The 22,531-nt window shown below is 41.4% G+C and overlaps 1 protein-coding gene across 2 annotated transcripts in view; it reads right to left on the bottom strand.

Annotated features, from left to right (window-relative positions):
- Positions 1–12,048: 12,048 nt before the first annotated feature.
- The window catches only part of RDH10 (retinol dehydrogenase 10), a 39,078-nt gene continuing 28,595 nt past the window's right edge, over positions 12,049–22,531 (bottom strand). For both annotated transcript variants that reach the window (XM_007063573.4, XM_007063574.4), the window contains exons 3-6: positions 19,429–19,527; positions 16,865–17,010; positions 15,650–15,781; positions 12,049–13,661 (exon numbers count right to left, since the gene is read on the bottom strand). In XM_007063573.4, the coding sequence (XP_007063635.1) occupies positions 13,538–13,661; positions 15,650–15,781; positions 16,865–17,010; positions 19,429–19,527 (501 nt within the window). In that variant the 3' untranslated portion in view covers positions 12,049–13,537. The remainder of the gene's footprint in view (positions 13,662–15,649; positions 15,782–16,864; positions 17,011–19,428; positions 19,528–22,531) is intronic.

Raw genomic sequence — 22,531 nt, forward strand, 5'->3', positions numbered from 1 at the left:
GTACAAGAAATGACATGTCTGTAAAATAATATGTGGACCGTAGGAATTCCTTTATATGATACTCAGTTGAAAAGGGGAAGTTACTTACCTTATAGTAACTGGAGGTTCTTCAAGTTGTGTGATCCCTATCTGTAGTCCAATATGGATGTGTGCATCATGCATTCCATACAAACTGAGTTAGAGAACTCTTGCAAGCAGTTTCTGATAACCCATGCATGTGCCCTTGCTATCCATGGGCTTTCAACCAAAGGGGCAAAGGGCAGAGTGGACCAACCACCTCTCCAGATCCTTCTCTACCGCAAATCCAGTAAAGATCTGAAACAGAGGGGATGGAGGGCAGGTAGTGACATACAGATATGGACCACACAACTCAGAGAACCTCCAGTTACGATAAGGTAAGTAACTTCCTTTTCTTCTCTGAGTGCAGGTCCCTATGGGTATTCCACTGTGGGTGACTGATGATTAGTACACAAATGGGAAGTGGGTACAAAAATGTAGATGGCAGAGCTTTTTGGAGAACTGCTGTCCCAAAGGATGCATTAGCAGAGGAGTTCTGCGCTAAAGCATAATATCTTGCAAATATGTGGATGGAATTCTAGGTAGCTGCTCTATAAATGTCAACTAAGGATATTTCTTGAAGCAATGTCAGTGAAGTTGCTTGTGCTCTTGTAGAATGATCTGCTTAGAAATCCTCCGGGAAGATACAGTTTGACTTCAGGCTTGTTTTGCTATAGCTAGAAACAATCTTTTCTAGAAGGCGAGAACATTCGTATGTCAAGGGAGGGAAGTCTCCTCTCCTCCTCAGATACATGCAGTTTCAGGGGGGGAAAACACAGATACATGGATTGACTGGTTTATGTGAAACTCTGATGCTAGTTTGGGGTGAATTTTGGAGGTAGTCGTAAAGAGACTTTGTCTTCATGGACTACAGTGTATTGTGGATCCACCATTAGGGATTCCAGCTCACACACTTTTCTGGCTCAGGTGACAGCCACAAGGAATGCAACTTTCATTGCTAAGTGAGACATAGAACATGTAGCTAATGGTTCAAAGGGAAGGTTACAAAGCACCAAAAGCACAAGATTTAAGTCCCAATGAGGATTAGGTTTCCTTGCTGGTGGGACAGTTCTGTTTATGCCCTTTAAGAATCTGCTAGTCAACCGGTGTATGAAAATTGAATAACCCTCTAATGGTGGATAGCATGCACTAATTGCTGCCAGATGGACTTCTAAAGAACTGTGGGAGAGCCCAGCTGTTTTGAGAAAAAGAATATAATCCAAAATATGGGGGATATCTGCTGACTCAGGAGATACATATTTCTGCTATGCCCAGATGGAAAAAATGCTTGCAATTGGCTGAATAGCATTTCTTAGTGGAGTCCTTCCTGCTATTATTAGTTCTGGTCTGTATGGCTACAGAGCAGGAATGTTCTAATGATGATACCCATTCAAAAACTAAGCTATGAGATGAAGTGCCACAGAATTGGGATGGCTGATCTTGCCCTTCTCCTGGTCAAGAGATCAGAAAAGGAATGGATGCTGATTGGAGGATGAAATGGCAGTCATTGAAGATTTGGGAACCAAAACTGTCTGGGCCAGTGTGGGCAATGAGGACGACTTGTGCCCAGTTCTGATGAATTTTCCGTAAGACCCGAGGTAGGAATAGTAATGGAAGAAAGGCATAGCTCAGATGGTCTGACCAGGGGAGAAGGAGAGTGTAGACCTATAGCTCCTCTGGAACAGTATATGTTACATTTCTTGTTCATTTGGGATGCAAACAGATCCTGGCTGGCAGTCCCCCATTGAGTGAGGATGCTGTTTACTACTGAATCATGCAATTTCCACTTGTGATCGATACCAAAATGCCTGCTGAGGGAGTCCATCAACACATTCTGAGTTCCTAGAAGCTAAGCTGCCAACAGGGTGATTTGAGTCCTCATACTCCAGTTCCACAGGATGACCCCTTCTACACACAGGGGGATTGATCTTGCCCCTCCTTCTTTGTTGATGTAAAAGATGGTTGTCCTGTTGTCTGACATTATGAGGACATAGGGGGACTGGATGAATTGTAGAAAAACCTTGCAAGCTTCTCGGACTGCCTGAAGTTCCAGAAAGTTGATGTGTATCCTGGTCTCTTAGGGTGTCCAAGTGCCCTGTGCCATATGGCTCTCCATGTGGGCTCCCCAGCCTGAGAGAACCATCTCTAATTATCATCTTTTCTGAGGAGAATGGTTGGAAGCAGATCCCCACACACCTGAGGGGATCCTTTCATCACATCAGGGAAGATGTTACTCTGGAAATAATTTTTACCACGGTATTCATGCTGTATTTGGTTGGTGAATACACTGTCTGGAGCCATGCCTGAGGGCAACCTAGGTGGGGTCTGGCAAATGGGTAGCGTAAGTACCTAAAGCCATATGCCCCAGGAGTGAAGGGACAAGTTCTGACTGGAGCTTGAGGATTGTGTATAACCTGATCTATCAAGTTGCTCATGTTGTGAAACCTGTCCCTTGGTGGATAAGCTCTCACTGTGGCTAAAACTAGGGTGGCACCTATGAAGTCTATAGTCTGCACAGGAGTGAGGACAGACTTTTGCAAGTTCACAGTAATGCCTAGAGAAGAAAGTAGTTGAAGCATTGATGAGGTCAACTCATAAGCTTCCTGACATGTCCTGGCAATGAGAAGCCCCTTGTCAAGATGGGAAAATGGTGAAGCTGTTCCATCTGATATGAGCTGCTACGACCAGAAAGACCTTGGTAAAGACTGTGGAGACAGTGTTGAAGCTGAATGGGAGCACCCTGTATTGAAAGTGGTAGGGGCTTACCATGAATCTGAGAAAATGCCTGTGGGCAGGGTGAATTTCCATGTGAAAGTAAGTATTGTTCATATCAAGAGCTGTAAACCACATGTCTTTCTCCAGGGATGGGATTATTGATTCCAGAGTGACCAGTTTGCAAATAAAGATGACTGACGAGATTGAGGACAGGGTCTCCCACCTCCCGTCTTCTTAGGCACTAGGAAGTACATAGACTAAAAATCATTCCCTTGGTGTTTTCTTCTCACTGCAGGAAGGATTCCACTTCCTGCCTGAAAATCCCCTCGTGAGAATGGTCCATGAACAGGGACAGGAAAGGAGGTTTTGGAGGAGGTGGGGAAATGAACTCGACTGCATAGCCAGAATGGATGGTATCTAATCATAGAAGCATAGGACTGAAAGGGACCTTGAGAGGTCTTCTAGTCCAGGCCCCTGCACTCAAGGCAGGACTAAGTATTATCTGGACCATCCCTGATAGGTTCCCACCTGTGCATTGTTAGGGTACTCCAGTTGTGGAAATAGAGTGTTAAATGGCCCCTGAAGAATATGTGGGGATTGGGTAGTGGTGGCATCATAAATGGTTTGCCGCTCCCAAACTCCCACCAAAAATATTTTTTTCTGAGGGATGGGATTGAGATGGCACTGTAGATGTGGGAGGTACAGGGAAATGAGACTTCTATATTCTCTGTCTCTTAAGAGGAGGGTCAAAAGACTGCTGGTGATAAAACTCTTGAGATGCTCGTCTAGGTTTGTAAGACTGCTAGTGATACTTCCATTTCCAGGTATACATATTCCCAGGGGGTGGTGGAGGCGCTGGAACCCTTTAAAGTATGTAAGGACTCATTCATCTTTTCATTGAAAAGATGGGTTTCATCCAAGGGTACGTCCTCCATGGTGTTTTGGACCTCCCTGGAAAACTCCCAGGCATGCAACTATGACTTATGGTGTATCACAATGGCCATTACCATTGACCTTGATGATGTGTCTGCTGCATCAACCACTGATTGAAGTATGGTTTCTGGGCACGAGCTAACCTTATTTAATACAAGCCTGTATGTGAGACTTGTCCTGCTGCGGAAGGTTGTCTACAAAATCTGTGAAATTGGAATAGCTGAGACAGTCGTACTTAGCTAGCAGTGTTTGATAGTTTGCTCTTCTGAACTGAAGGCTAATAGATGTGAAAACCTTTCTTCCCAACAAATCTAAACACTTTGCCTCCTTGTCAGAAGGAGTGAATTTGTTGTCTAGATCTCTCTGTGGCAGCCTGGATGACCAGAGAGTTTGATGCAGGGTGGGTAAAGAGCATTCTGCTCTCTTAGCTGGAACAAAATAACATTTATCTGCCTGTTGGGAGTAGGAGTGCATGTAGCTGGTGTAGGCCAGACTGCTTTAGGCCAGAAAAGCTTCATTAGCTGGAAATGCTATTCAACTGGATCCGGTGGTTTGTAGAAATCCAGGAGTTTGTGTTGAGGATCCTCAACCTTATCTAGGGACATCTGGAGTTCTTCTGCCTCTCTTCACAGTAAATCCTGAAACTGTTTATGGTCATCCAGAAGGGATGGAGAAGCCAGATGACTGCTTAATCAGGAGATGAAGAAGACAATCTTGTTGGTACCAGCAGAACTGGTTCATGTCCCACCTCTTCCATGGGTTCAGGAGGAGGCTCTGACTGTTCCTTTAGAGGAGAATGGTGGAGTGGTTCCCTGGCAGAATGCATGGGCTCTGTATATTTGGCATACAGGTCCCATGCTCCCCAGTTTGGCGGGTATGTTCGTTCAGGCAGAGGTTGCGGGGGTCCCCAAAGCGTGAGGTACCAACTGTTCCAAGATATATGTCAAAGCAGAGGCTGGTACTAGGAGGTTCTGGATCTCCTGTCTGGACTAACATTTCTTGGGGGAGATGATGACGCTCTGGAGGATCAGATTTTCCCAAGTAAGAGAAGAGAGTGTCTGTATCCAGTGGCAGTTCTGACAGAGGCTGGAAGAAGAGATAGGCTTCTGTTAAAGGTAACATCCTATGGTGGAGTCACAGTCTCCTTAGAGAAGGTCCCAGTGGTGATGGGGGGAAACTGAAGCTCAGAAAGAGCAAAGATAGCCTCTGGTGTAATAAAAGTTTCTGATCTCTCTGGCGTGCCAGGGGTACCATCCATTTGCGTTCATGGAGTCAGAGGAGGGAGGCTCCCTGTAGCCAGAATTTGAGACAGCAATAGTGCCATCAATGGTAGAAGCTCTGAGCATGCCAGACTCAACGGATCATGATGTTTTTGACTTGGACAGTATTAATCAAGTGGGTATCACTGGCATAGAGTCTGGTACCAATAGAGCCTTGGGTTTATGGGCTTTAGAGTCGTGGCCCTAGGACTTAAGATGTACTAAGTCTTTAGGGATTGAATGAGCAGATTTACTTGATTTAGGCAGAGTTGTGTCAGATGTCTTCAAAGCAGACCTAGAAGGAGACCTGCTTTTATGCTTGTGCAAGTGTTCTCTGCCTCCTGGATGAGCCCCTGACAGGAGGGATGTTGATATGGAGTCCCCTGCAACAGAGTCAGACTTCATGGCAGGAGGCACACACCATGTTGATTCAGGCTGATGTACAGGGACTTGGGGATGGGGGGTGGGGAGGCCTACAGCCTGGGTCTAACTGTGGCATCATTGCCTTCTCCATGAGGTGTTTTCTAAGGCAGGGTTCCCTTGCCTCACAGGTATGGCTAGGGAAAGAACAGCAGATATTACACTTAGCTGTGCTGTGCACCTCCCTGAGACAGTACAAACAGCACTGGTGGTTGTTGCTTACCGAGAAGGAAAGGGGGCAGGACACACTGTTTTTAAAGCCTAGAGGTCTGGGCATAGTCCAACATGCATAAGGGGGGGGGGAGGGGGGGGGGGAATTCCCCAAGGTGAGAAAATCACTGGAAAACTATTAAAAATTTGCTAAGTATAAAGACCTTTACACAATAAGACACAGAGGCAAACTTTGAAATAATTGCAGATCAAAGAAATCAAAGGAAAACTCTGGACAGTGGAAGCTCTGACCCAGGCCAGACATCGGTAAGAAAGAACTGGAGAGGTTGTTATTCCGCTCTGCTCTGCCCTTTATGCCTTCCATTGAAAGCAAAAGGCAGGCAAGGGCAGACCAACGGACACTTCTTACAAGAATTCTCCAGCACCAGGAGCATGGAATGCATTCACACACCTACAGTGGAATATAAGTAGGGACCAGCACTTGATGAAGAATTGACAGTTTGTCCAGTCCAAACTACTGCTGGGCCATGTAGTAATTCAGTCTAATATTTATACAATTAAACATGTAAAAATTCCATCTACTTCCTGCTAATAACTTCCCAAATAACTATTGCCTGCGCAGGCTATGAGCTCCAGGTCAGTGGATGCCTACAAGGAGCCCCATTAACTTCAATGGTGGGGTCTGCCTGAATGCAGCACTTTGCAGGATCAGACCCTAAGAATGTGAACCGTGTCCAAAAATCAGTTCAAACATGTTTATGCCCTTGCATGGGTGTGACTTGTTTTGGATCCACATCTTTGTGCAATACAAGTAACAGACAATAATAGGATTTTAATTCTACATTTCAGAGGCTGGACGCAGGAGGGATCACATTTGTGACTCATCAGCCGATGGCGACGTCAGAGACTGGCTTTTACCTGCAAAATTCCCAAGCATTCGCTCTGCAAAGTCTGAAGGCACCAGCTGTGGATGTCTGGTGAGAGTTCAGGGAAGTGTGACACATCAGAGATAATGGTAGTGAGCTGCATTTCAATTTTCTTTAGCTGCCGTTTTGCTTGGAATGTCATAGGCTCACATCATTTCACATGAAGGGATTTAGCAGCCTTCCTATAAAATGTGTGTTAAATCAATGAAACCTGTATGACATTTTTTTCCTCATGTGGTAATTTGGCTCCTCTGGGTCAGTGTCAACTAGAGCTTTTACTGTGTGGGGTTGTGTTTTCAATATATATCCCTTTGGCTCCCCAAAAGAAAAAGAGAACCAATGCAGACTCAGCCCAAACAACAGAATAGCTATCCCAACAAAAGTCTTAGCACTGGCTCAGACTTATAATAAAATGAGACAATTGCTGCTCTTTTGCCTCCCTGAATGGGGAAGGACAACACAGATTTTTACTGCTGAAACATTATTTAAAACACCTGCAAATGCATGCCCCCTAAAAGGAAGACTTTTTTTAAGGTGGAGAGTAGAGAGGATGGGAGTTAGCAGAGTGAGTGCGCTGTGCCTTCTGCCTGGTGTTGCATTTTTCTAATGTCAGAGATGCCTTTGTTTTAAGCCACCGAATAGCTCTGAGGCCAAGCAATTCAACCTCTCCCCCCTGTAGCTGTAATTGAAATTGGGCTAGAAATCTGTGTGCAGGCCAGTCAGAAAATGCCAAAAGAATAGCCTCTCTCACTTCATTTTGCTCTTTCTGAATTGCCTGGTTTGGGCTCAGAGACGCAGAGGCAAAAAACAACAGTAAACAAACAAAAATGCATAGCACCTTTTAACCCCCACCCCTCCAAATAGTTTCCATTCTTTTGTACCCTAACCAGAGCATCCATCCCCAATGAGAAATACAGCAGAGTCAGATACAGTATCTCTGGCAGGTGAGAAACTTCAGGGTTTCAAACACAAAATCCTGCCATGAATGGTCTGGTTTACTTGGTCTTGCCTTGGTGCAGGAGGCAGGACTTGACCTCTTAAGGTCCCTTCCAGCCCTGCCTTTCTATGATTCTGTGCTGCTGGAATTATCTTCAAGGAGTACAACTTGAGGAAGAACTCCAAACAATGATGGAACAGGAAGTTGCAGCAGCTGTAGAATCTGAGGTTAATGATTTTCCCAGTGGGGCTTTAGCTTTTGCTCTGTCTCATTCCCTCTGGCCCAGAGTGCTGTACTAGGTTCACTGCTTCCCAGCCCTCTCAGTCCCACAGGCTACTTAGCTGACAAATTTTCAAGGCAGCAGATTGTGTTACGCGTCCCATGTGAGAGAATAATTCTAAATCCAATTCCAAATGTTTAGTAACAAAGGCGCAGCTTCCCAAGGTGGATCCCAGGAACACTGAAGGCATCTCCACATCTGACTGTTCATGCGTCAGAAGAAAAGGGAAAGGAAAAATGCAGTTTCTGGAAAACAAGAGATTTGGGCCTTACAAGCATATGAGTTATGGATTTGCATGTGTTTTTTTGCCCCTTCAGTAAAAGGGGATGGGTTTGGCTCACCCAACTGTTCTCATTAAATACTCCAGGTTTTCAGATGAGACTCTTTGAATGGGACTGCAAATATTTACATACCAAAAATTCAGAGGAGGGAGGAAAGCTGCTTGGAGCATCTGCCTCCCTAATCTAGCCTAATTGTTCACTTCAACTAAAACTGAGTGTTGAGAAGAGACTTTGGGCATGGCATTTCTGACCCCCTGGTTTGACTTTCTTAGGCAGTGACTCAAACTAGTCAGTTTAAATGACCACCTCTCTCTTTATGTGAGGTTGAAATGACTTGTTCCCTTGAGAATACCGCAATCTCATCAACAGCTGTGGCTAATAAGCACTCTCCTCAAACTATAAATAAGGCTCCCTTATTAAAATACTTTTCAAATTATTTTTTAAAAATTACTTCCATCAGAAAGGTTACAAACATTTTATGGTCTTTGGAGGTTTCAATAAAGGTAGGCCTCTTGCCCTAACTAGTGAATTTGCTTATTTGTCTCTGTATTGATCAATTTCCTCTAGCGGGCCATAAAAGTGTTCTAGAGAGAGACCCTTTACCTAACCACTTGAACTGCCTGCACCTTCCCCCTTCTGCAGTATTCCTCATACATTCCCAGCTGTCCTTGGAACTGACCAAGTGCCTTATTTTGCAAATACTGAAAGATGTATGTCAACAACAAATTGAACTTTAATGTAAGATTGTGGTTGTTTAACAGAGAGGGTTAAACTCTGGAAATGAAGTACAGAGTGCAATCACTACACTGATTTTATTTTAAGCCACAGCAAGCAGACAGAAGATGGTATTTGTCATTTGGATAGGGCATATTAGGGAGATGAGAAAGTTCACACAACATTTTTTAGGACCTGTTCTCGTTTGCGGTCCTTCTGTTGGTAGCCTTGGTCTCATCTGCACACTGCTTATTTCTCAAATTTCCTATCACTGCTAGCATTGGTGTAGACAAGAATTTGGCAGCCACCATCACTTTAAGCATGACGATACATAGACCTGCTCTGAGCAGTTAAGCAAGCATAGTACTTAAAAATGACAGCCACCTGCTACTGTACGTACATTTAGTGGTCTCAAGGTTGCTACCACCCCCAGAGCCCAACCAGTACAGTGGGAACTTTGGTGATTAAGGGCTAGTGTAAACATCCAATAAACTGATGAAAAAACGGCAGCTAAAATGCACAATATGTATCCTTTTGGTATGCTATTTAAATTCACCACCAAGGAAAGCTCATCATAGACTTCTTAGATAAAACCACTAGCTGTCCTGATGACTAGGCTTTAGCTAGTCCCAGGTATCACTGCTGCAGGAGTTCTTAACTGGATTGGGAAACAAAGGTTGCAGTAATCTAAAGCCCATAGCTACTTGGCCAGGCACACAGTTTGTTGAAAACATGGTTTAAAATCAATACAGGGTAATTTGTTTGAAAGATAATATGAGGCTTTTAGTTAGGACACTGATTTTTAGAGAGATTTTGGGAAATATTATAGCCTGGATTGACATTAATTGTAATTAGTACAGTCTAGGGAGAGGGAAACAAACACCCTACTAAAATAATCCCTACTTTTGACCTGGTATTTAGGTGCCCCATCTTACAGTTTGAAAGCTTTTTATGGCAAAGATTTATTTATTGTGTAGTGTCAGCACAAAGTGAAAAAGGAAGCACATATCTTAAAGTACTGTATTCTTTAATATTACTTAAAAATAGATAGCCCCAGAGTTTAAAAAAAAAAAAAAGAAAGAAAAGTAATGAATTTACTTAAACTTGCAAAAACCAGTCATAGGCGTCTCCCTGCCCCCATCTTATAGCCATGCTGAAGCACACCAGACTAATTGGGATTGTGTTTATTTAGCACCATGTCGCTGACTCCACTGTCACAGAAATATTGGCAAAAAGAACAGGAGTACTTGTGGCACCTGAGAGACTAACAAATTTATTAGAGCATAAGCTTTTGTGGGCTACAGCCCACTTCATCGGATGCACAGAATGGAACATATAGTAAGAAGATATATACACACATGCAGAGAAGGTGGAAGTTGCTATACAAACTGTAAGAGGCGCATTAATTAAGATGAGCTATTATCAGCAGGAGAAAAAAAAAAAAAAAAAACTTGTGGTGATAATCAAGATGGCCCATTTAGACAGTTGACAAGACGGTGTGAGGATACTCAACATGGGGAAATAGATTCAATATGTGTAATGACCCAGCCACACTCAGTCTCTATTCAAACCCAAGTTAATGGTATCTAGTTTGCATATATTGAGACAGAGTGGCTGGGTCATTGTCAACTGTCTAAATGGGCCATCTTGATTATCACTACAAAAGTTTTTTTTTTTTCCTCCTGCTGATAAGAGCTCATCTTAATTAATTAGCCTCTTACAGTTTGTATGGCAACTTCCACCTTCTCTGTATGTGTGTACATATCTTCTTACTATATGTTCTATTCTATGCATCTGATGAAGTGGGCTGTAGCCCACGAAAGCTTATGCTCTAATAAATTTGTTAGTCTCTAAGGTGCCAAAAGTACTCCTGTTCTTTTTGCGGATACAGACTAACACGGCTGCTGAACAGAAATATTGATCATTCTAGCTTCTTTGGAAGGAAAGAGTGGCAGTCTAGTTAACTATCTGGAATTTAGAGTTCAGTGTTTTATTACAAAGTCAATTTAAATCAGATTCCTCCATCAACTATTGCTTCTCCAGTCTGTTTTGGGCATCTTATACTCCTTCCTATGTTGATTTTACTTTTGTGTCAGCCAGTTTTATTTCCCATTCTTTGGGTACTTTGAACAGTCATTCATTTGCTACTTGAGTAGCAGAGACGTATTTCATATGCAGCATTTTCTTCATGAGGGTCTGCTTTGGGAGGGAATGTATTCAAATCATTATAGACTGGAACAGCCACACTTCATGGCTCAAGTTTTAAAGGACTGCCATTTGTGCCATGACCATTGGGCTTTGTTAGTGTCACTAAGATGAGAAAAAGAATAAAAGTGATATGGAGGCGGCTTCTCAGAGAACTTCCAGATCAAGTATGCAAGCAAGCATTTAATTTCAAACTCAGGATATTACAGCAAGAAAATGAGGGGAAAACAAGAAGATTCTACAATCAAAAAACAGTTAATTCCAGAAAAGGACAGAGTCCAGCTCATTCTGGTATAACTGTATAGGATTGCCAGGGACTAAGTAAAAGCTTATTAAACCAGTTCCAATTTGAAGTCACTATCATAAAGAATAATTTTTACAACAACACAGGCATTTGTCTAACACCTTAAAGGAAATGAAGCAGCTTAAAGCTAGCTTCTCCCTCCTGTGTTACCATTACAGAAAATGCAAGTTCTTTCGAAGGAGCAAATTTGGTAAGTTCATCTAGATATACCAGACAGTATAGCCTTGAAAAACCAGCACTTATTTTTTTAAAAGTTGGTAGTTTATATAGGGGGATTTAGTACAAAGACTAGTCTACACACAGTGTATTAGTTTCTAAACAAACTGAAGTAGCATATAGTCAGTGCAGTACAATCCCCTCGTATATATGCTGTAACCACAGTACTTATTGGCATTATGGTATGTTTACTGAAACAAGCTATAGACACAAGCGCTCTTTAGATTGTTACAGTATAACTGTACGCACAGTAGGGGGTTACAGTGCATTGTCTATCAGTTTCTGAACAGATGGAGTTAAAGTGCTGCCAAAACCCAAAACCAAGATTGTTTAGACAAATCCTAAGCACTTATTTTGAGTGGCTTCTGTAACCAGTTAGTTAGTGAAAGATCTGATCGCTCGGAAACACTGTAACTGGAGGCCTAATCCTTCAGTCCTTACTGAGGCGAGACTTTCATTACCTTCATTAAGGGTTGCACCACCAGGTCCTATAACATGCAGCAAGTCAGTTCAGGAAATGAGTAACTGTTCATTATTTGAACTAGGTTGATGCTAAAGGCTAGGTAACCGATATCAGTAAGTTAGTACTGTGACATCAATAAGCCGTTCAAGAAAACATCCCAATCACGGTTTAAGTAAAAGGTGGCTCACTTTAATAAACAAACATTGGTCACTATTTAACAAGACATTCTAAAAAAGTAATCACATAATTTGTTTGATAGTAATTTACAAGTGGATGGTATACGTTAAGATACAGAGGTAGAAGTTCACTTTTACGTTTCACTAATACACAAATTACCAAATTCAAGGCACAAAATTGTTTGCTTTACAAAAAATACTGTAAAAACGTCATTTGCTGTTCTACAAATACAACTTTCAAAAAAAAGTCTTTACACCGTTCCATATTCCACATGTAAAGTTGCATCAAGCATTATTTTCTTTTTCTTTTGTTAATAGGTGGCACAAAACCAGGACTTACATAAACAATTTGTATCTCTGCTGGAGTTGCTTTGTATTTTAGGCAAGAGCCCAGCTACAGAAATTTAATACAACTTCCTCAGAGGGTGTGGTGGTGGGGGTGCAGTGGGGCTGAGGGAAGCAAGATTAAGAAGGAAGAAAAAAAATGGAGGGCAGGAGTCTGCCATCCAGAGTGATGGACAGAACACAGAGCATATTTCAAGTCAAATGACTTGAAAGAGTTGGATGGCTTAAACCACAGACTTCATTTCTCAGGAAAAAGAAAATGAGATGCCCAATACACCTTTGCTCTGAAAATATTCCAGAGACATCTATTTGCCTTTGAATTGGAGATTTACAAATTCCTTTTTAAACACAGGTTTCAGAGTAGCAGCCGTGTTAGTCTGTATTCGCAAAAAGAAAAGGAGTACTAGTGGCACCTTAGAGACTAACCAATTTATTTGAGCATAAGCTTTCGTGAGCTACAGTGAGCTGTGGCCGATGAAGTGAGCTGTAGCTCACGAAAGCTTATGCTCAAATAAATTGGTTAGTCTCTAAGTACTCTTTTTTTTTTTTTAAACACAGAAGGCATGCAGTCGCTACGTAAGAGAATTACACCACAGGTCAGCCCTGGGTCCTTTACAGCTTGGGTTAACATGTGGAAAGACGCATTCATAATCAGTCCTTGAATTTGCTAAAAAGGTCACGCGTAGGAGTAGTTTAAATTACATGATTTTGTTTTAATACATAGAGAAAGAAAAAGCAATTTCTGAAACACTGCATCTTCTAGTTGTAGACAGCTTTAAACATTGGCAGTCTGAGGAAAAGATCTCACACAGTGCATCTCTACAAAAAGTAGTATAACTAGCTTTACTGTACATACAGTAATAGTCTAAAGAACAATGGTGGCAGCTACATTTTAAATTCACTTTACCTATCACATTTTCCAAGTACTCTATAGTCAGTTTATTTACAGCATGTAAAAAAAAAAAACCACAAAAAACATTGATTTTTAAGTTCAATACACAGGTTTAAGATCCAAGAGAATGCCACTGTAAAATGTTGACATTTGCATCAGCTAGATGCAAGTGCACTTCAAAATTCAGTCATGTAACATTTTTGATCATATTCAGCTACAAAGGCCAGTCCATACAAAACAGTATTAAATTCCATTTTTTGCTTCATTGTTGTTTGTAGCCTGTTTTCTTTGAGCAATGAAAGGGTACATACACTTGTCTGCTCCCAAGAACCGGTACATGCACACAACTGCTTCAAAGGGCAGGATGCTGAAGAAAAGGGGAGAGGTTATAAATCTGTTATATGGCAGTGGAATGAAACTTACGGTGTACCATGATCACTTTTATGGAGACATAGTTTAGCCATTTCAGGGCTACCTAAGGGGCAACACATTTATTTTTCTCATTTCAGTAGGATATTTATGGAGAATAAAAATACAAGTCTGCTCAAACTACATAGATAGAAATGAGTAGGAGACAAAAGAAAGAGGCTAAGCCTTTAGCATGGAACCCTTACACCCTCTTCATGACCATGCTGCCTCTGTCACCTTGTTGTTTAAAAACAAAAGGTCTGCTAAAATCTAAACCTCCCCACAAAGTAGCATTAGCAAATTAGGCCATTGTATATTTAAGAGACACAAAACTCCCAAACAACTGTAGAGATAAAGATGTGCAGTAACTCCATAGCTTAATCACTTACTGTCTGTGGCAACGCATATCCCCATCTTTTGGGCCCAATTATCCCTCCCATAGAAGGTACCCCAGAATAAGAAGGAGTAAGGTTCCCCTCAGTCTTCTCCAAGGAAATTCCAATGGGGAAAGCAGGCTTTCCACACTCCTCCCTCCACTCATACATATTTGTATTACCATAGCAACCAGAAGCCCTAGTCATGCACTAGGTGCCAGGTAAGATGTTGGGAGCTCAATGGCTGCTGGATTGGGACCAATGAGGCACACAGCAGGATCTGAGCTGTTAGAATTCAACTCCTCCACTGCTGGAGCATTGGGAGGTAGATGCTCATGCAGGTTCTGCGGCTACTGGTAGCACTGCTTGTGTAGTAACACTGGAAAGAGGCCTTTGATCTAACTGCTGCTGCCTGGGGCATGGATTGCCCAGAAGCTGCTGGGAGGGCCTTTGATCTCCCTGTTGGAAAGCTGGAGTGCTGAATGGGAGACCGCAGGAAGGGCCTTTGATCTGGCTGCTGATGCTGCATGGAGCACTGTCTGTGCAAAGAGCATCGAGGCAGCCTCTGAAGAAGCCACTGAGCATGCTGCTGCTCCAGCCAGTTCTAAAGGAGTTGCCGATAAAGTTTGTTGCCAGAAGAGGCAAAGACTCCCTCCCAAGAAGGGCTGACATGATGCTGAGGAACAAAAACACCTCCTGGACTCTTGGGTGTGCCTGTCCACCATGATCGGGAGCTGCTGCGTTATGAATGGAGCAGAACCCTCAAACTCCTAGGTCCAAATTCCTCACAAGAAGGCAATAAGAAAAGGTTGAAAATAAGAGACTTTGCCAAGTTTTAAACACTCTTCCTACATGCTGCACACTGCAGAATAAAAATCTAGGAATAGATCATCTGTTGAGCTGCCAAAAAGCAGCATGAATGGAGTGTTGCTCAAGTGGGTGAAATCCAGTCAGCTCCTTATGAGCAATTTGTCTGGTTCTGCCTCTAATATTGAGAGGAAACCCCAATGCTGGAATAGCCAGCTTAGCTACAGAGAACAGAGTCCCCACCACTTTAAAAAAAACAAAAACAAAAACATTAAAACAAAAAAATCACTCAACTGAGTGGGGAGAAAGGAAGGTTTCTGTTCCCCTGCCTTTTCAGAATGAGTAGTTGGTTCTACTTACAGATTTCCCCCTCTCCCACAATCTGTGTAGATCCCAGGGAATCTGCAGGAGGCTAGGGCCTCCGCACTGACTCTGGGGCTTGGCTGCTACAGATTCTTATGCTGGCCACTACCTCAGGATCCACCCATAAATGGGGTTCTACAGCGTGGAAGACGGCTGCAGGGAAATTAGTGGAGCCTCAGGCTTTTCTGGAAAAGGGAACAGGGAAAAATAAACATCCCCTGGCCATGCCACTCATCCTGTAAGTCCCCAGATCCATGGAGCTCATGTTGTGGAAAGTGATCTTGTGAGCCAAGGGAGAGATCTGTGCACAGAACTCCAGGGAAACAGGCCTCTGACTAAGCTTTTTGGATTTAAAGCTGTACATTTGTCTGAAGTGCTTAGTAGCTAGTATTTCACAAGTTACCTTTTCATGAAGGTTACCATGTACATCAAGCGAGGTGTGCAAATCATAGGCTGATCTGTAAGGATAGCTCTCATAGCCTGCTTTACACAGTAGTCTGGTTTCAGAGGTGGGAGGAAAGGCTCAATTTCTTTTCTGAAAGATTTCATTTTTAAAACAGGTTAACAAAAGTAGATAGATGAGTTTTGGTAAAATCTGTTTACTTCATTAATAATTAAAGCAGAGTCTGTCTACTTCTAGAGTTTATTAGCTCATTTGTTTAGAGTATTTAAAAACTAATTCTTTAATACTCAAGGAGCAGCAACTTTCCAATGATTTTGTATTAATATTTTAGCTTTGTTTATAAGATTATCGATGGTCTTTATAATTAGATTTAAGCTACACACAATACATATAATTTGATAACATGTTGTTCTATTAAGTGCCATTTTAATTCAATATCAAGAACCTTATTAAATTTTAGTGCAGCTGGTGTATGAAAGATTGCTTCAGGTAAAGACAATGTCAATATTTTGCTGGCCTAGATCCCTGCCAGGACTACTGTTAGAAAATGCATTCAAGAGATTAACACCATTTACTGTCGCTAAAATAATGTATATTTGTATAGCACTACAACCCGGGATGTCAGAGTGCTTTTAAAAAAAAAAAAAAAAAAAAAGGCAAGCGTCATAATTCTTATTTCAAAAACAAAAGCTAAACTCGAGAGAAGCAATTCAACTTGCCCAGGATCACACAGCAAATCAGCTATTGCCATATCGACCCATTGCACATAATACCTTTAATCACTAGAATTTTATTGGTATTGGAATAAATGTATTTTGAGTAACATCTTACTTCAGGCATAATATAGGATATGGGGAAAAAATACAAAAGTAATTACACAACTGAAACTTTTCTCTACACATGACTAGCAAGATATTCCCCAAGCCAGTAGTCAGTCACTGAACATATGCTTCACCAGCACCTACCCTGAAGTGCACATGTCCCATCTCACACCCATCTTTACTGCCACACGCTGAGAGGAGTTACATGAATAAAGGTACTGCTGGTGTCATTTCAACTGTTTTTCCTTTCCTATTAATATGCAATCCCAAACCTCTGTGTTTTTGTGGGGTTTTTTAAAATAAAAAGTGCTCAGAATTAGAGGATTAAGACTAGAATTCCAGTGGTGTGGAAGGCAGGAGGAAGAGAGAAAGAATATGCAGTTGGTCTACTCACCTGATTCTGCATCCTCTGAACATTCCTGTATCTACAAGGTAAGGGCAGACCAGGGTTGTTTTAATGCCATCTTTGTCAGCAGCCTTCAATTCATGGCTCAAAGATTCATGGAAACCCACAGCTCCAAATTTGCTGGCACAATAATCCTGTGTAGGCAATGAATTAAGAAGAAAGAAGACTATCACAAGGAAGAGTAGAACAGATTGAATGGGCCTATCCTTTTATCCTTTCAATCAAAGTTAAAGGTGATGATGTAACAAAGAGTAAATAGTATTAAAAGGAAAGGCATATTTGATGTGGTGCTGTGTAGCTCTATTTTCAAAGCGGCAACATGATGAAAGATGTGCATTGAATACACAGCCACATCAGCCCAAGTGTCATGTTACATTTAGGGCAGTTAACACAAGAACTCCGTGAAAGCAGACAAATTTGAGTTAAATATCAAGGAGATGCCCTTTGAAGTGTATTTAAATGGCCTTATTCAGCAAACTATATGGATAAGGCAGTTTGTTTAACATAAAAGTTAGAACAAGAGACTAGAGACACAATAGTGAGTAATACTACTTTTAGAGTCAAGTTCTGAGACTGCCTAGTCCTGAAGCCAGAAACTCCCTATTTTTAACCCTGGCTTTAATGTGTCTCTTAAGTTGCTATGGAGCCTTGGGCAAGCTACTTACTTTTCCCTCAGTTTCTCAACTGTAATATGGATATAGCTTTCCTATCTCAGAGGTGTATGTGGATTGAAGTCCAAGAGTTACCTAGTACATAGCTGCAATTCTAAAGTTTCTATTAGGATCATCCAGTAGAGAGATACTTGAGTGCTGATCAGTTCAAGCAAGCATACTCCCTTGGCCATATGGGTCCACTGGAAACACTAAGACGGGGTGCTACGAACTCTTGAGAGATATGCCCAATTTAATTTTTATTCAGTGGTGCAAGTAGAAATCATTTCTTACTGGTACACTGCACTCATGGGAAGGACACAAAACGGGGAGGGGCACGTGACCTCCCCATGTGATTCCTCTCTGCCCTGTCCCCAACCTGGGGCCCTTGTGCTCTCCCTGTCCCCTCCCCATGATCCACATCCATCCCATGTTACCGGGGGGTCCCTGTCCTCCTCCTACTGCGCCGGAGACTTCTGCTGTACAGACCTCTAGGCAGGACGACTAAGGAGATGCAGTTGCTTGGAAAGGCTGTGGGCGGATTCCTCCTGTATCTTACTAGTACGGTATACTGGACCGTTCAACCATACTTGCACCACTGGTTTTATTTCTATTCAGGGACTTCAGCAAGTCACAGGTATTAACCAGGCCAGCCCTAGAAAAGCTTGTACAACACTAGAGTGTTTCCAGTGTTTTTCCAGCAACATGGATAAATTTTCAGTGACTAACTATTTGCAATGGATTGTAACGGCACAGGGTTAGCTCATGCTTGCTGCTTTCCAGTCCCTTGGCTCCCAACACAACTGCAGTACACAGAAGTCTTATTGCCTATTCTAATGCACCAACAAGTTATGCAAAAAGGCCAAGATTCAGAACTGACTAGTGGTTTTGGGTGCCCAATTTGGCATACTTTAAAGGGGTCCGATTCCAGATCAGTGTTCAGCACTTTCTGAAATATTAGGCCCCTTTAAGATGTCTCACAGTAAGCACCCAAAAAAGTCACTAGTCACTTCTGAAAATCTTGGCCTAAAAGCTTCAAGAGTAGCGTTAAGACACTTATGCTTAACCCTCATCTACATTCGCAGGGTAGTGTTGTACTCAATATGCATATATGTTGTGATAACGCACAAACTATTGGCCATCCAACTATGATGTTTTAGGACATTGCATTTGCTGATTGATAATGCACTGCATTGACAGTGGTTGCTGCAGTCAGTCACTCTAAGGGAGGTACTCCAGAGAAATGTGAAAACGGCATATAGGCTCACACTGAACAAGACTCCTCCTAGTTCCTTCAATTTGCTAGTTAAATAAAGTGGTGGTTTTTTTGTTTTTGTTTTTTTCAACTCAGACAATAAAGAATTCTTCTTGGTTTCTGAATGCATTTGGTAAAATTGAAGTGGGCAAAAATTAAAGTCAATGTAATTTTTTTCTCCACATAGGATGAAAGTTAGGTTTGACAGAATTCAATGTTGACTGTTTTGATCATTTCCACGGATAATATTGAGGTTTGTTTTAAAGCATTTTTTGTGAGTTTCATGGATTTAAATTTTCACAGTTGCAGGAAATTGGGTGGCAGTAAATGTTGAGCTTCAAAAAAGTTAAAGCTTTATAACTGTTAAAACAAACTGTCAACATCATATGTCAAAATACACAATGTAAATTTCTTTTAAATACACTAATAATTTCTCAAACAATGCTTTTCTTACTTTGCCAATTCGTAAATTTTGGTAAATATCGATAGAGATACCTTTTCATTAGTTTGTGTACAGTGAAATTGACATTTACTGACAAAAATCTAATCTTTCCAAACCTACTTACGCTACATTGTTGACAACAGGAGAAGGCATTTATCATTTGTGATAAAGCAACATGTAATCTTTATTACACAGTTAAACAAACCTCCACTCCTGCAGTACTGAATAATCCCAGGGAACTCGCCACTGTCACAATGTGTCCATGATTCATCTCCAGCATCTTGGGAAGGAATGCTTTAGTGGTCTATAACATGAAAGAGAGAGAGAGGGGGAAAAAAAGAATGCACGCAAGTCTATTACTGTAAGAATAAAGAGTTAGTCATTCCAAAGCTCTATTCCAGTTCAGTATCAAATGCAAGATGGTTACACATGATTTTGAACTTCTGAGTTTTTCCAAAATTAATGCCAACAGAAAAACTATACTATGTTCTTCACATCAGACTATGGGGCATAAAGGATTATAGCCTGAGAAATCCTAAGGTTAAAGGATCAGTTCAACTCAGACATGTTTATTTTTCTACAAGCTACCCGGGGTGCGGGGGTTGTGCGGAGGGAGATTGACTTCCATTTTAGGGTCAAACTATTTTATGGAATGGAATGGAATGGAAAGTGTTTAATTACACCATGGCTGTGTTAAGACTAATGAAAAGTTACCAGTTGAAGTTACCTGTTGGCCAGGTCTTTTTTAAATTGGGAGGTTCTTGTGATTATCATCTGATTTACTCATTATCTTCTTGAGCATTTTACAAGAGCAGAAAACCTTGCCTCTAGTATTTTGGTTATGTTACCTTCCACATATAAGCTAAACTACCTATCTGTTAATCTCAACTACTCATCTCATGGTTACTGGCATGGTTATAATTAATGATATGTCTATAAGCTTTGTTATAATTAATTATAAGTCTTACAATAAAAACAGACCTAAGAGTTTCAAAATTCAGCAGTAAAACTTCACTTAAACTAGAAGCTTTGCATGTTTGATTTTTGCCCACTTCAATTTTACCAAAAGTTTTTGTACTTATGCTATTCAATCTTATAGTATTAAGAGATCTGATTTAACATGAGAAGTCAAGGGGTTCAGACTCTGGGCTGAATCTCCTATTATGCCCAGAAGCTAATGTAAACTCTGTACATGCTAAAAGATTTAACTACCCAATAATTGTATTGTAATTAGTCACACATTTCTAATCTGAGAAGAAAGAAGAATAAAAATTTAAAGTCTAATCCCAAGCAGTTAAATTGCTTTATCAATGAAATAGCAAGATGTCCAATAGCAGTTACAAAAAACCCCAAAACAGACTACTGATACAATATTTTAATAAAAATGCTATCACAGTTATGATTTACATTAAGTTCTAGCACAATAGCCTGGATCAAAGTGTTCTTACTCTACAGCAACCTCAGGTAGTTTTAAGAACAGAGGAAGTTATTACTTTTAGAAGCACATTTCTGGTTAATAACCAGGTCCCATGAAAATCATACCAATAATTCTTGATCTCAACACCAAATACCTCTAGCAGGGCCATTATTCTAATCATTCAGGGCCATTATTCTAATCAAGTCAATACCACTAAGGACTGTTTCAAAATTTCTTTAGTCTTCCCCAAAAACAAAAACTTCCAGCATAAAACTTAGATCCAGGCTCAAAGCACATAAGAGCCCCAATAAGTATTTGCTACTTAATTGATGTCAGCTGCATACTTTATTGAAGTATAAAACTACAGCTGGATCCATCTAATTCCATTCTTACGCTATCTGCATTTTCTAATCAGATGTCAGGACAGTTTTGCTTCAACAATTTTCACATGTTCTTGTACTACATTTTTGCCTGCAGGTGTTAAATGACTAATCCAAACCCAACTCCACACAAAAGAACATTTTCAGCGAACAGCTGGCAAGTGATAGAAGATTACACAGCCCTGACTCCTTGCCTCTTCTGTTGATTACCATATATCTTTTAGATTCTGTTTCAGCCATATAATTAATTTTTTCCCCAGAAAGTCTGAAGTGAGCTCCCTCTTGTTTATTCCTCCCCTCATGGCAGGCCACGGTAAACCTCTTATGGAGTTTGAAACAAGAGTTCAGTTCACTTGCCAGACTAATCTGTGCCAGGCACACAGAGTTCCAACTTCTCTTCCTGTGCTGCATGGCAACAGAACCACTTGTTCTAGGGCACCATAGTCTGAAGTGTAACAGGCTTCACCCTGAGGGTACAGTTGTTTTAATGTGCGTTCCAGCCTCTTACACTACTAAGTTATCAGAAGAGGTGTCCTACAAATCATTCTCTTACAATATTGAAGTGGATGGGAACTGGGAGAAACACACCAGAGGTTTGAAACAATTTATATTGTATCAACTGGCTAGAGGCCCAATACAATAGGCTGAAAGCAATGCCATAGCTACATGTTGCTGTTGCTTCCACCACAAAGCTCTACTTGTGTATCTCAATCCTGAGCTGAAAGTCTTCAGCTCAAGGAAGGCCCAAGATTACAATAAATTAGAGACACAAGGTGGGTGAGGTAATATCTTGCATGGGACCAACTTCTGCTACAACTAAACTGCATACAATAAAAACAGATGCAATAGGTGAGCTAATAGAGTTCAGAGTCATCTAAACAGTTGGCTTAGGCAGTTTGTATGTTTTGAGATGTCATATGCTGTCATGTCCCTGTTGTATATTTTAACTGGTATAGTGTTCCCTTTTAAAAGATGAGCCCAACAGCTTGTGTTGATAGCGATAACTGCTACCATTGGGCTACAGGCATCCTATGTTGACTTCTCATTTCCATTAAACCTTCCTCTTAAGTTGTTTCAGAGGGCAGAATTTACCCCTGCTGCATGCTGGGTTTATTCCTTCCAAAAACCTGCAGATGCCTTTTGATTTCTGCACCGAGGCCCAGTGCTTCCACAAATCCTAGTCTCCACTCCCTTCCTTATGAGAGTCCTGCTCCCATATGGTCCCCACGGGGAGCTGGCCCAAACGCCTCCCCCACAAGGGCTTTATAGCTGGGTTCCACCATCAGCTTCTATTCAGAAGTCTAGACGGTCATTCTGAAATGACCTGGACAGACTGCTCCCATCTCATGTTCCCACAGAACTGCAGAGCCTCACTATGCAGAGTGAAAGCAGAACTATTGGTATATGGTAGAAGGGTTGGTGAAGAAAAGAGCATTCACTTTGGAACCAGCATGCTTCTGCCTTTTGGGGGACTTTTTCTGGCTTTTTTTTTTGGGAGCCCACCATGCAAT

The sequence above is a fragment of the Chelonia mydas genome, chromosome 2 (genome assembly GCF_015237465.2).
Source record: "Chelonia mydas isolate rCheMyd1 chromosome 2, rCheMyd1.pri.v2, whole genome shotgun sequence".
Lineage (NCBI taxonomy): Eukaryota > Metazoa > Chordata > Testudines > Cheloniidae > Chelonia > Chelonia mydas.